The 13,630-nt window shown below is 37.4% G+C and overlaps 2 protein-coding genes across 4 annotated transcripts in view; one reads left to right on the plus strand and one right to left on the minus strand.

Moving 5' to 3' along the window:
* Positions 1-6,090, minus strand: part of DCDC1 (doublecortin domain containing 1) — a 309,876-nt gene extending 303,786 nt beyond the window's left edge. Inside the window, exons 1-3 of the mRNA XM_043582274.1 lie at positions 5,983-6,090; positions 948-1,014; positions 588-661 (exon numbers count right to left, since the gene is read on the minus strand). Of these exons, the coding sequence (XP_043438209.1) occupies positions 588-605 (18 nt within the window). The 5' untranslated portion in view covers positions 606-661; positions 948-1,014; positions 5,983-6,090. The remainder of the gene's footprint in view (positions 1-587; positions 662-947; positions 1,015-5,982) is intronic.
* An 8-nt stretch (positions 6,091-6,098) lies between these two features.
* Positions 6,099-13,630, plus strand: part of DNAJC24 (DnaJ heat shock protein family (Hsp40) member C24) — a 54,733-nt gene continuing 47,201 nt past the window's right edge. For 2 of the 3 annotated variants that reach the window (XM_043580860.1, XM_043580862.1), the window contains exons 1-2: positions 6,198-6,495; positions 6,989-7,132. In XM_043580860.1, coding sequence (XP_043436795.1) covers positions 6,460-6,495; positions 6,989-7,132 — 180 coding nt within the window. In that variant the 5' untranslated portion in view covers positions 6,198-6,459. The other variant, XM_043580861.1, reaches the window with a different exon arrangement.

Consider the following 13,630-nt stretch of genomic DNA (forward strand, 5'->3'; position numbering starts at 1 on the left):
AGTATCAAAAAATCTCTAATAATGACACTAACCTAGTTTTAAAAACAAAGAGGTATATAAAACAACCTAGTAATGTTTTGTTGGCTATACAGTCCAGTTACATTTTATTTTTGAAAAAAATATGAAAGTAATCATGTTTTTCATTATGCTAATGATGAATGAAATCATGAATATATTTCCTACAACAAAACATAAGAATATTTGTAATAAAGTCAAACTTTTTGAAAATATGTAGATCTATTCATATCTATTGGAATATATACAGATTTAAAAACCTCAATGCAATGGCATGTTCAGCCAGGTGCCATGGTTGAATATAGGAGTTAATTCCAAGCTAACTTCAAAAGGTTCCATAACACTCTGGAAACATCTTCATTATACTCTCTAATTGACTTAAACAGACTTCATATCAACTGTTTAACACATTTTAACCCACAAATTAACACCCTTTGATCACTCAGATTAACCTTTCTTCTGTGAGTCAATTACATGACAAAAATAAAATAAACTTTAAAAAATCAGTTTTAGAAAACTAAACTGGGGAAGGAAGAATGAATTTTAAAAAGGATATAAATGCACACTACCACATGGTTGGAAGAGATCATCACAAGGTTTCAAATTTCAAGGTAATTGGAAAGTTCACAGATAAGTCAGAGTGGTCCTAAGAACAAAGAGAAAGGCATAAAGAAGTGAATGAGGGGAATAAGTTGGTATTTATTATGATTATTAAAGAGAAACAGAAGATGGATTACAGACGATATCTTTAATAGGTTCATGGAAAGATTAAAACATCAGATGTGAAGAGGTAGCAAGACATGAACAAAAATTCCAGGTAAGATAAAGACCTCTAAAAGGGCTCGAACAAGGGTGAAAGAACACTGACACAAATGAAGTTAAACAAACAAGAAAAACACAGCAACAGGTGTGGTGTCAGCAAAAGTATTTACCTCTTTGTCTCTCCAGCTTAGTGGATTGCCTTGCTCCACCTCAATGAATGTTCACTGATGATTACTGCTGAAAAGACAAAAGAGAGAATAAATCAAGTGAAGACAACCAGTGATGGGAAAAAATGCAAAAATGAAAAACCATTTCTGAAAGATGAGGTACAATTGTTCAATAGGGCTGATTCTCAATACTGTCTAAAGCATTATGATAACATGCCAAAAAAAGAAAAAAAGTTTCTATAATTCTAACCATTCATCTCTCCCTCCATCTAAACTTAATACTTAAATATTTGAAACTTACTACTTCCATGCATCTTCCTGGATTAGCCTCATTTTGAGTCAAGGATTTCAATCATTCATTTCAATCATTCAATAATCTGCCTTATTCTATTCACATTAACTATAAGTTAGTAACTGTCACAGCACCCGTATTTCCTCTGGCATAATACTTCTTCAGTTATTTCAGTTGCTTCTTTAATTGTCTGTTTACCCAGATAAACTCTAAGCTTTTATAAGGGCTACAGCCAACTGTCTTGTGTCTCTTGTAACAAAGTGTGGGACACATAGTAGATACTCGCTAAGTGGTTTGTTGATTGAATGAATAAGTGAATGAAGGCTCTATATGTACTACGTGTATGTGTATATGTGTATGTTTATCTCATCACCAGCTAGTTCTTGATGGTTTTCTATCTTCCCAATAGATTTTAAGTTGTAGGGATAATCATCTAATTTCAGAACATAACCATAATAGTTTGTGGTACTTAAAAATAAATGCAGCTTAGTTCACTGATATTAAAATCCTAAAAACTCAGAGATAAATAAGACCAAGAAAATTAAAGAAGAGTTGGTGATGAAACCAGTAGAAAGAGCCAAGTAAATATAATCCTAGGATAAAAATAGCAGAAATACACTGTATATAGTGCAAATATTATTCATCAATAAGAAGCACAATTTACTAACAGGATCTCAAAGTGAGAATTTATTAATGTGTGGTAGACATTAGTTAACGGGCAGATAAGTATTAAAGTGATGAATTGAATAAGAATGTGGTTTTTTACCACCACTACAACCAAGGGTCTTAAAGCCTTGCTATATCTATATAACTATACTTACATCTACATCTATATCTACATTTAATTCTAGATATAGTACTTGATCAATCATCTTGAAGTTAAATATTTAACATATGCCTACGTCGCTTGTGTTAGATGCTGATGACACAGGAATTAAGAGGTTTTTGTCCTCTTTTGCCCTTTTTGCTTTTAATTGATCTACAAACTATAGTTCAACAAACATTTTGGTTTGGCATCATTTTTCCAACTCAATAGTTTGCAGCTTTCATTTGCTCTGTTTGAAAATTCCTAAAATACAGCTATGAATTCTTAATGTTCTAATATCCAAAACTGAGCAACAAATATTTCACTATTAATAATAATAACAACAAAATCTAACCTTTCCTGTGTACTTACTACTCTTAGGCACTATTTTCTCACTGAATCCTCACAACAGACATAGAGGGAGATACTATTATTAATCCTATTTTACAGAGAAAGAAACCAAGGCATAGAGATTAATTAACTTAAAATGTTCACATAACCAGTAAGAGACAGAGCCTGGGTTCAAACCTATGCAGTCTAACACCAGACTTCATGCTCTTAACCATTGTGCTAACACAGTTTATATTTCTGCTATGTTAGTTTTACATAAAATGGATAAGTTACTGGGATGCCTGGCTGGCTTAGTTGGTAGAACATGTGGCTCTAGATCTCAGGGTCATGAGTTAGAGTCCCATGTTGGGTGTGGAGCCTATTTAAAAAAATTGGATAAATTACCTTCTTAAAATAAGATAGTGAGAAACAAAACTATTATAAATACACATCGACTTCAGACAAGTGGCAAGATAGTTGATGCTTAGTTTCTTTAAGAGGTGTCCCTGCCCTACAGACCTTATGGAATTAGGGAATCAGAACACACATCCAAAATGTATAATAGTACCCTGTGAGATAGGATGAGTGCAAATGAGGAGTACACACAGGACTTGCTATGAAAGTTGAGAGGAGGAACTAATTTCTAAGGATTGGACCATCATAAAAGGCTTGATGGAAGAGATGGGTCTTAAAGGAGGGATAAAATTGATGGGTGGAAACAAAGAGGAAAGATGGTATAAGCAAGGAGAACCACCTGAACGAAATTATGGATGAAGTACCAAGAAAAGATCCCATTGTTCAACATTTCATGTAGGAGGTTAATAGGTGATGAGGCTAGAAAACTATGGATCATATTGGGGTGGTAAGTAAATACCAGGTTAAGGAGTTAGGACTTTATATTCCATTTTATTTATTTACTTATTTTTTAAAGTAAGCTTTACACCCAACGTGGGGCTTAAACTCAACGACCCTGAGATCAAGAGTCACATGCTCTATTGATTGAGCCAGTCAGGCACCCCAAGACTTTATTCTCTAGACCTGGCTTGTTCAAAACAGCAGTCACTAGTTATATGTAGCTATTTAGCACCCGAGATGTGGCAAGTCCAAACTGAGAATAAGCAATACAGGTAAGATACACAGCAGCTTTTGAAAACTTAGCATGAAAAAGCAATGTAAAATACCATTAATAATACATTGATTACATTTTGAAATGATCATACTCCAAATATATTAGGTTAAATAAAATATATTATTAAAAATCATTTCACCTCGTTTTATTTTCCTAATGTGGCTACTGAGAAATTTAAAATTATATATGTGGCTTGCATCTGTGGCTTACATCGTATTTCTATTGGGCAATAATGCTCTAGAAAAATAAAAATAAAGAAAAATGAGCAGGGATTCATGCAAAAAGTGTTTTAAAAGCTTATTCTGTAATAATAAATTCAGACTGTAAGACAACTGATCTGGCTTCCAATAAGCCAATGGCAGGAAAAGGAAAAAAATACCTAGATAGCAATGAAGTGGGACTGCTATAGCTAAGATACTTAAGAGACAGAACGTTGAAAACAATGTATAGATTTTGTTTGGATCATGATTCAAGCAAACTAACCATAAAAAGTCATTTCTGAGACAACTAAGGAAATGTAAATAGAGACTAGATATTGGATGCCATCAATGAGTTATTGATCATTTCAGTGGAATGACTTTATGGAGATGAAAGAAAAAGTTGCAAACTAAAGTATGCTTTAGTGATGTGAGCTAGAGTATGTCGAGATGAAATGACAGAAGACTTGGGAATTGCTAGGAGAAAAATGCATATTTCTTACTATCTAAAACCTACCTACCTACATACATACATACACACACAGAGCACACACACACACACACACACACACACACACAAATATAAAAGAGTAACTTGAGAAAATGGAGGTACTGTGATCAGACTTTTCAGAATTTGGCTTAAAAAAAGGGAATAAAAGAGACAACACAATACCCTAGGGGATCATAAATCAAAGTTGCGTGCTCTTGCTGTAAAAATTGGAGGATCTAAGCATAACTATCTATATGAGGAAGCACTAAGCAGTGGAAAGGGGGGTGTTTGGGGGCTAAAATTTCAACGGTGTGTCAAGAAAGGTATTCAGAACAACACAGTTCATTCATATAAGGAATTTCCTTAGAACCACACAGAAGGTATGTTGGAACCAGGACTAAAATCAAATCCTCTAACTTGGCATAATGTTCTGTCTCTAATTTTAAACATGACAAAATCCTATGGAGAACCCAGTCTATACTTTTCACTCTGGATTTTCTCACTTTCTTGTGTCATTCAATTATTCTTTATACCATCATTAAATAATTTGGCCATATTAAAATATTTTACTTAATGTACTTAGGTTTATCTTGATTGCTTCTTCAACTGAGATTTGGTAGAAGAAAGACAAAAAAGAAGAAGAAAAGCAAATTTAAGCAGTAACAACAACAGAACCAACTTAACATCTCCAAGTGAAATTTAAATCATGTTGACAAAACACAAGATGCAGTTTCACCTCTGGGTACAATGCAAGAAGAGAGGTCAGTGTAAGGTGAGCAGTATAGAGATACTAAATGGGAAGAACAGAAGGCAAAGCAGAATGAAGAAGGGAAAACTAACCAAAAAAACCTAACAGTAGCCTTTTGGAGTGCCCAACAACTGCCTCAAAGTGGAGTGGTTCATTCTGCTTTTTCTGTAATCTTGAAAGATAGCCTGGCTTCCCTGGTAATATGCTGACTTCCTGAGTGTCCTGTTCTGCTGCTATACAATTAGCTATTTGGCCTTGATGCTTGGTTTGTTTCCTCATCTACAAAATGGGATTTTAACACCTGCCTTATTAGCCTCACTGGGTTGAAGTGAAAGTGAAGCGAGATAGTAAATGTGAACGGATTTTTAAAAGTTACCAGTTGCTAAGATGTACAAGAAATAATTGGGTTGAAAATCTTTTCCAGGGTGGGGGCCTGGGTGGCTGAGTTAGTTGAGCGTTGGACTCTTGATTTTGGCTTAGGGTCCTGGGATCCATTCCCCCACCCCGACCCCTCCACTGGCTGGGACTGACCATGGAGTCTGCTTGAGATTCTCTCTCTCTCTCTCTCTCTCTCTCTCTGTCTTTCTCCCCCATCTCCGTCGCACGCTCTCTCAAATTAAAAAAAAAAAAATCTTTTCCAGAAAAAAACTATTCAAACTGAAAAGAAAAACTTCAATCGTCATAGGTTTTCTCTTAATTTTAGAATAAGAACATTCTTTTTTTTTTTTCGTTTTTTTTTTTTTTTAGAATAAGAACATTCTAAGGCAAGTGTAGCGACAAGGAAGGAATTAGATCTCATCTTTCACATCCCCCTACTCCACCATTCCTCCCCCCCTCCCCCCGCCACCCGCCGAAGAACCATCACCAACCACAAAAGGATTGGGAGCAGCGCTGGGCAGGGTAAGCGGAGGGAGCTTTGGGGAAGGCGGAGGAAGCCCGGGTGTGAAGTACTCTTGGGGGAGAGGAGAAACGCTACAGTCGCAGACCTGGGACAAAAGGGAGTTAGAAAGAAGAGAAAGACACCTCTTTTCACAACACGACACTTACTGCTGGTAAACTCCTTGGAAGCAGAGACTGGTTACCATAGCGACCGCGTCCAGGAGGGCGGAGCGCCTCTTGCTTGGTGTCTCGGCCATAAGAGCTCGACTAGAAACGTAGTCACGTCAGAGCAATGACTTCCGGCGGAAGGAGAAGCCGGTTCCGGGTTTTGGCAGGCTGCAGGCGAGGAGTGGGTACGAAGTACTGTAAGAAGTTTGGTAAGTTTGATACTGAGTAAAGGCAGCGGAGGGTATCCGCCTAAGGCTGGGTGGTACAGCCGCAGTGAGTACAGTGGATTCCCAAGTCTCAATTTTGAGGAGCTCCCCACCCCCACAGTTACCGGCTGTGGGAAGAGGTTGCCTGATTTCTGGGGCTCCCGGCGAGGTCTGTTCTGTAGTCTAGAGGGCTGGGGTGTCCTCCTGTGAGCACTTTCAGTTCTTTGTGAGCGCCAGAAACCGAGGGACTCTTGCTGTCTACCTGCCGCCCATGCTGACCGGCCCTTTCCCATATTACTCTATTGAGGTAATGTGGAAGAAATGTGAACACTAAGAAATGGAAACGCTAAGAGGGAATGCTCCCAAATTCATTTTAATTCTTTGCTGTTTTGTTTTGCTTTCAACATTTTTTAAATTTGTCAGCATTTATTAAATTTCTCTAGTGTGTTTACTGAGGCCTTCTTGTGTGCCGCCTTTACCATAAGACTAGCACAAATACCTTCTTAGAGGTCATCACCGCTCGGGTTCATTTTCGGATTCTTTTTTCTTAATGCTATTATATATTCATTGATTTAAGATATAAGTGTATATCATGAAACCTGTAACACATGTTCCATCCTTGTCTGTATACTTACACGTGAGATTCTTGGGGCGTTTTGAATGAAAATGAAAATATATGCTTCATGAGGATTGTATTGTAATCATGATTTACTCAACTAAATATTAAAGAACTTAGAAACGTACTTGCGTATTTCTTCGATCCTGCAAACTAATGAATCGTCATCAATATTTTTATTAAGCCTATCCGAGAAGGCCCACTTCTTGTTCAGTGGATGATGGCATTTGAGCAGATACCAAAGAAGGATTGGTACAGCATTCTGGGGGCAGACCCATCTGCAAGAATGTCAGACCTAAAACAAAAGTATCAAAAACTCATATTACTGGTAAGTCTTTGCTTGCAGATTTAAATCATGGGGGTGGGGGGAAACAGTTTTTTCTTAAGTGATGGGAAATTTAGGTTTCCCTAAAATGAATATATGATATCAAAGCAGGAGAAGTAAGGTATTAATTTGATCAGTTGAAAGTGTCAGTAAAAAAAAATTTTTTTTTTATTTGAAATGGGAAAACATGGTTTGGAGCAAGAAATCTGAGTCATGCAGGTTGATTTGGAATCCTGATTCTACCACTAACTGTGGGAACTTGGGACAAGTTACTTTCCCCCTGTATGTGCCTCAGAGAGGATTAAATGAAATAGTCCATGTAAAGTGCTTAGAATAAGCAATGTTAGCATCCAGTAGCCACTAGCTACATGTGTCTATTGAGCATTTGAAATGTGGCTAGTCCAAAATGAAATTTACTATAAATGTATAATACACAGCGGATTTTGAAGACTTAGTACAAAAAGAGAATATAGGCTCAGTCAGTTAAGCGGCCGACTTCAACTCAGGTCATGATCTCGCGGTCTGTGAGTTCGAGCCCCGGGTCGGGCTCTGTGCTGACAGCTCAGAGCCTGGAGACTGTTTCAGATTCTGTGTCTCCCTCTCACTGACCCTCCCCCGTTCATGCTTTGTCTCTGTCTCAAAAATAAATAAACGTTAAAAAAAAAAAAAGAATATAAAATAATCTAAACTTTATGTTGATTACATATTGAGGTGATAAAAATTTGGGTATATTGGCTATTTTGCATATTTTGTACATAATGTATGCATACATTTGCATATAGTATAATAAAATATAAAATTAATTTAATCTGATTTTTGCTTTGATATTGCATATGTGGCTTGCATTTATAGTTTGTATTGTGTTTTTATTGAATAGTGCCCATTTATACACTGTTTTTCACACAACTCCATTCTTTTGTGAAATGAGTTGTATTTGTAAGTATATAGTATCTTTCTTAACTGTTATTTTAATTTTTTTCAACCTATATTGTGAAGTTTCTTAAGCCAATGTCAGTAACTCTATAATGGTCTCCAGTTAACTTAGTTTACAAAAGGGATAGAGCATCATTACTTATGTAGCATTAGTTGTTCCTATAGTTTTTGTCAAATAGATCTGAGATTTTGCCAAAACTGTTTGCATTTATTGTGAGAGACAGTAGCCATTTTACTGTCAAGAATGTATTACTATCCCTTCTTTAGGTAGTAAGCTGACTAAATGATACTAAGATTTCTTTTGTCTCAGAATTTTCAAGATTTCTTTCGTTAAAGTCAAGTAGACTTGATTGAAAAATTTTTCCTCATACTGAATCATCCTTTTCCCTCATTTCAGTGAGAGTCGAGGCTAGAAAAGTAGACTGGGTCTAGATCATGCAGGCCTTTTAGTCCATGTTGACCTTTAATATGGCAATGAGAAGCCGTTTGCTCTTCATATATTAGCACTTGTCAAACACCAAAATGAGTGAGTCATTTTGCATACCCTCTCTTATCCTATTAGAGAGTTCCAGTTGCTCTAGATCTTCACCAACATTTGATGCTATTTGTCTCTTTCATTTCATCGATTGAGGGTTTCTCAATTTCGCTGCCATTGACATTTAGGGCAGGATAATTCTTTGTTATGTGGGGCTGCCCTGTGCAGTGTAGGATGATGAGCAGCATTCTAGATGCCAGTAACAACTAAAAATGTCTCCTGGGGGTCAAGATGGCCAACCTCCCCATTCCATTGAGAACTACCACCCAATTCTGTGTTTATAGTGATCTCTCATTGTGGTTTTGTTTTGTATTTCTCTGATGACTAATGATTGTAAGCATTTTTAAATGTTATTATTAGCCATTTGTATAATTATCTTTTCTGAAGTGTCTTTTTTAAAAATCAAGTGTATTCTTGGGGCGCCTGGGTGGCTCAGTTGGTTAAGCGTCTGACTTTGGCTCAGGTCATGATCTCATGGTTTGGAGGGTTTTCTCTCAGTTCTCCAGTCCTGTTCTCCAACTTTAGTAGGCCACTTGTACCAGTGCCTCATAGATGAATGACTCTTGGCTGTCCTGTCCTATCTCTGTTCTTTCTTGTGAATACTTGGTAAAGGCCTATGGAATAGAATTGGTGGGCAGGTACAGTCTCTGTACATTTGGGGCCCGTCCATAGGTCATGCCAGTCTGGAGTTGGCCCTTAAAAATGATTAAAAGTTTGTTTTCTTTTTTTTTTTTTTTTAAGTTTATTTATTTATTTATTTATTTATTTATTTATTTATTTATTTATTTTTTGAGAGAGACAACATGAATTGGGGAGGGGGAGAGAGAGAGGGAGAGAGAAATCCCAAGCAGGCTCCATGCTGTCAGCCCGATGTGGAGCTCGAATTCATGAACCATGAGATCATGACCTGAGGTGAAACCAAGAGGTGGACGCTTAACAGACTGAGCCACCCAGGCACTCCTAATTTGTTTTCTTTTTATCTACATCTGTGATGGCTTCCTGCTCCTGCTGCTATGCCAAAGATAAAGCCAGTAATGGGTTTCTTCTCTTCTGGGGAGGACCTTTTCATTTTGAATTTGGATTCATTGGGTTTCTTTGAGTCCTCAGCTCCTTATTTAAGAAAACAAAAGAAAACAAACAACTATGAGTTTGTAGGATATCTGGCCTGTTCTCCTGGATTATTCCTATCTGCATTAAAATGTACCATCGTTTTTCCCATCTTTGGAAAAAAAAAAAAAATCCAGCCTTTCTTTCAACCCATTTCTGCCACTTGTTGCCCCAACTCTTCTATGGTTCTTCTTTTAAAAAAAAAAAAAATGTTTATTTATTTATTTTGAGGTGGGGGAGTGGCAGAGGAAGAGGGAGAGAGAATTCCAAGCAGGGTCTGTATTATCAGCACAGAGCCTGATGTGGGTCTCTATCTCACAAACCATGAGTTCATGACCTGAGCTGAAATCAAGAGTCGGATGTTTAACCAACTCTGCCATCCAGGCACCCCTCTGTATTCTTTGTAGCAAAAAACATTTCAAAATGTTATCTCTATTTCCTTTCTCCAATTTTCCTCTTCCCAACTCTTGTAAACCTACTCCAGTGAGGCTTTGCTCCCACCACTACACTGAAACTGCTCTTATCAAGATTGCCAGTGATATCTGTAATGGGAAAAAACACAGTCCTCCTGTGTTTTTCCTTTACTCACACATAATTCTTCTCTCACCAGATGTGTGGATTTTCAACACATCAAGCAATTTTCTGCAACACAGTTGGATGTCCTATAATTCACTTCAATTCTGACATTCCCTGGAGATAACGTCAGATCCCACAAAGTTAAGGGCTCACTCCCACAACACTGCCCCCACTTGAGATGCCAGTCACAAGTCCCAGGTTGTCACCTATACTTCTGACCGACCAGCTATAGATTAGGGTTCCCTGACCCCCTCCTTGAGTTTGATAATTTGCTAGAAAGGCTCACAGAACTCAGGGAAATCATCACATTTACCAGTTCATTATATAATAAAGGTTATGGTAAAGGATACAGATGAATAGCCAGATGAAGAGATACAGAATACAGGAGCTTCTGTCACTGTGAAGCTGGGGTATGCTACCCTCCTGGCATGTAGATGTATGTGTTCACCGACTCAGATACTTTCTGAATCCTGTACTGTTGGGAATTTCGTGTAGGCTTCATCATGTTGGCATGATTGATTACTAACTCCATTTCCATCTCCTCTTCCTTCTCTGGAGAATGAGGGATGGGCCTGAAAATTCCAAGCTTCCAATTATGGCTTAGACTTTCTGGTGATCAGCCCCCATCCAGGAGCCCACCGAGAGTCACCCCATTAGAAAAAAAGACACTTCAGTCACCCAGGAGATTCCAAGGGTTTTAGGAATTCTGCGCCAGAAACTGGAGGCAGAGACATGTGGATATTTTTTTCTATTACTTCACAATATCCATGTTGCTATAACCAATGGTTAATACTTAGTCTTCATTTTGATTTATTAGTAAGATGACCATTTATCCTACTTTTCCCATAGTAGAGGTGGTTTGTGCCTTTTGTCCTAGCATAATTAATAACTGCCTTTTTCAGTTTTTTGAGGTGTCAGCGTTTAAATTTAAATTTATTTTGAAGAGGTTTTTTGTAGTTATGTACAACTGTGTAAATTATCACCACGGTTAAGATATGGAACATTTTCATAATGCTAAAAAGTTTCTTTGTGCCTTTTGATCCCCTGATGCCTACAACTTTAACCAGCTGGACCAGTGATTCTGGTGCACAGGTGTACATGGGCCCACTGTACTATGTTATGGTACCTGCAAATGTGAGAAACTAAAGTCCTGGAGAAGGAGGGTCAAAGTGAGTAAAGGGGAAAAAAAAAAAAAGACACTTAAAAGGAAGAATGATTGGCCCAACTGTCTCCCGATAAGCTTTGCTGTATTGGCTCCTTGTGGAGAGATGGAGTTTGGAGGAGAGGACTTTCCAGACCAAACTCAATTAAAGAAAAACCAAAATTTTTTCTCCTAACTTGGTTTCTTCCTAAGCCAAATAGAGCTGAAGAATTCTGAACAAAATTGGTATGGATGTGTAAATTGCTTTGGGATGAAGAGGTATGTCTGTTAGGTACTGATGGTAAGCTATGGAAGAAGCCTTGGAAAGGGGGTAAGACACTGTTTCTGGGCATTCCAAAGATGAGACCTCTTCTTCCAGGCAGACACCACTTTGCTAAGTAATACATTTAAATTGTCAACCCTGCTTAGATAACAGCAGCATTTGACACAGTTTATCACATATTCTTCTTTGTTATATTTTCATTTGTCTTCTAGGACATGATATTTTCCTAATTTGCCTCTTACTAAATTATCTCTGGAAAGTAGTAGGTACTCAAATTTTGTTCAATGAGTGAATTGTATGAATGTAATCATCTTTATATTTTAATTCCTCTATTGGTGACTTCAAATTTGTATTTTTATTTCTAACAACTCTGCCTATTTTCTGAATTTTCTTTTTGATGTGTGTGTGACTTCCTGATATTGTTTTAGGAATAAAATATTTAGGTTAATAAAGTTTTTTTTTAAGTTTTCTTCTTTTTCTTTGGGTTCTTTTTATTTTATTTTATTTTTTTATTTATACATTTGTTTTTGTTTATTTTTGAGAGAGAGAGAGAGAGACAGAGCATGAGCCGGGGAGGGGCAGAGAGAAGATGGAGACAGAATCCCAAGTAGGTTCCAGGCTCTGAGCTGTCAGCACAGAGCCCTAGGCAGGCCTCGAACTCATGGACCTTGAGATCATGACCTGAGCTGAAGTGAGAGTTTTACTTCTTCCTTACCAATTTGGATGCCTTTTGTCTCTTTATGTTGTCTAATTGCTGTGGCTAGGACTTCCAGTACTATATTGTATAAAAGTGGTGAGAGCAGACATCTTTTTTTCCTGGCCTTAGGGGGAAAGCTCTCAGTTTTTCACCATTAAGTACGATGCTGGTTGTGGGTTTTTCATGTAAGGCCTTTATTATGTTGAGGTATGTTCCCTCTAGATCTACATTGCAGAGGGCTTTTATGATGAAGAAAATTCAAGACAATGCAAAGATAGGGAAACACATTCCATGTTGACAGGCTGGAAGAATAAATATTGTTAAAATGTCTATACTATCCAAAGCAATCTACACATTTAATGCAATCCCTATCAAAATACCAACAGCATTTTTTTTCTCAGAACTAGAACAAACATTCCTAAAATTTGTATGGAACCACAAAAGACCTCAAATAGCCAAAGCAAACTTGAAAAAGAAAAACAAAACTGGAGGTATCACAATTCCAGATTTCAAGTTATATTACAAAGCAGTCATAATTAAAACAGTCTATGGTACTGGCATAAAAATAGAGATCAATGGAAGAGAACAAAAAACCCAGACATAAACCTACAATTTATATGGCCAATTAATCTTCAATAAAGGATGAATGAATATACAATGGGAAAAAGAGTCTCTCCAACAAATGTTGTTGGGAAAACTGGACAGCCACGTGCAAAAGTATGAAACTGGACCACTTTCTTTCACCATACACAAAAATAAACTCAAAATAGATTAAAGACCTAAATGTGAGACCTGAAACCATAGAGATCCATGAAGAGAGCACAGGCAGTAATTGCTCTGACATCAGCTATAGCAGCATTTTTCTAGATATGTCTCCTAAGGGAAGGGAAATAAAACCAAAGATAAACTATTGGGACTACATCAAAATAAAAAGCTTCTGCACAGTGAAGGAAATAATCAGTAAAACTAAAAGGCAACCTACCGACGGGAGAAGATATTTGCAAATGATATATCTGATAAAGGGTTAGTATCCAAAATATGTAAAGAGTTGATGCAACTCAATATCCAAAAAACAAATAATCCAATTAAAAAGTGAGCAGAATGGGCTCCTGGGTGGCTCAGTAGGTTGAGCGTCCGACTTTGCCTCAGGTCATGATCTCACAGCTTGTGAGTTCGAGCTCCGCGTCAGGCTCTGTGCTGACAGCTCGGAGCCCTGGAGCCTGCTTCAG

This window comes from Prionailurus bengalensis, chromosome D1, assembly GCF_016509475.1.
Source record: "Prionailurus bengalensis isolate Pbe53 chromosome D1, Fcat_Pben_1.1_paternal_pri, whole genome shotgun sequence".
Taxonomy (NCBI): domain Eukaryota; kingdom Metazoa; phylum Chordata; class Mammalia; order Carnivora; family Felidae; genus Prionailurus; species Prionailurus bengalensis.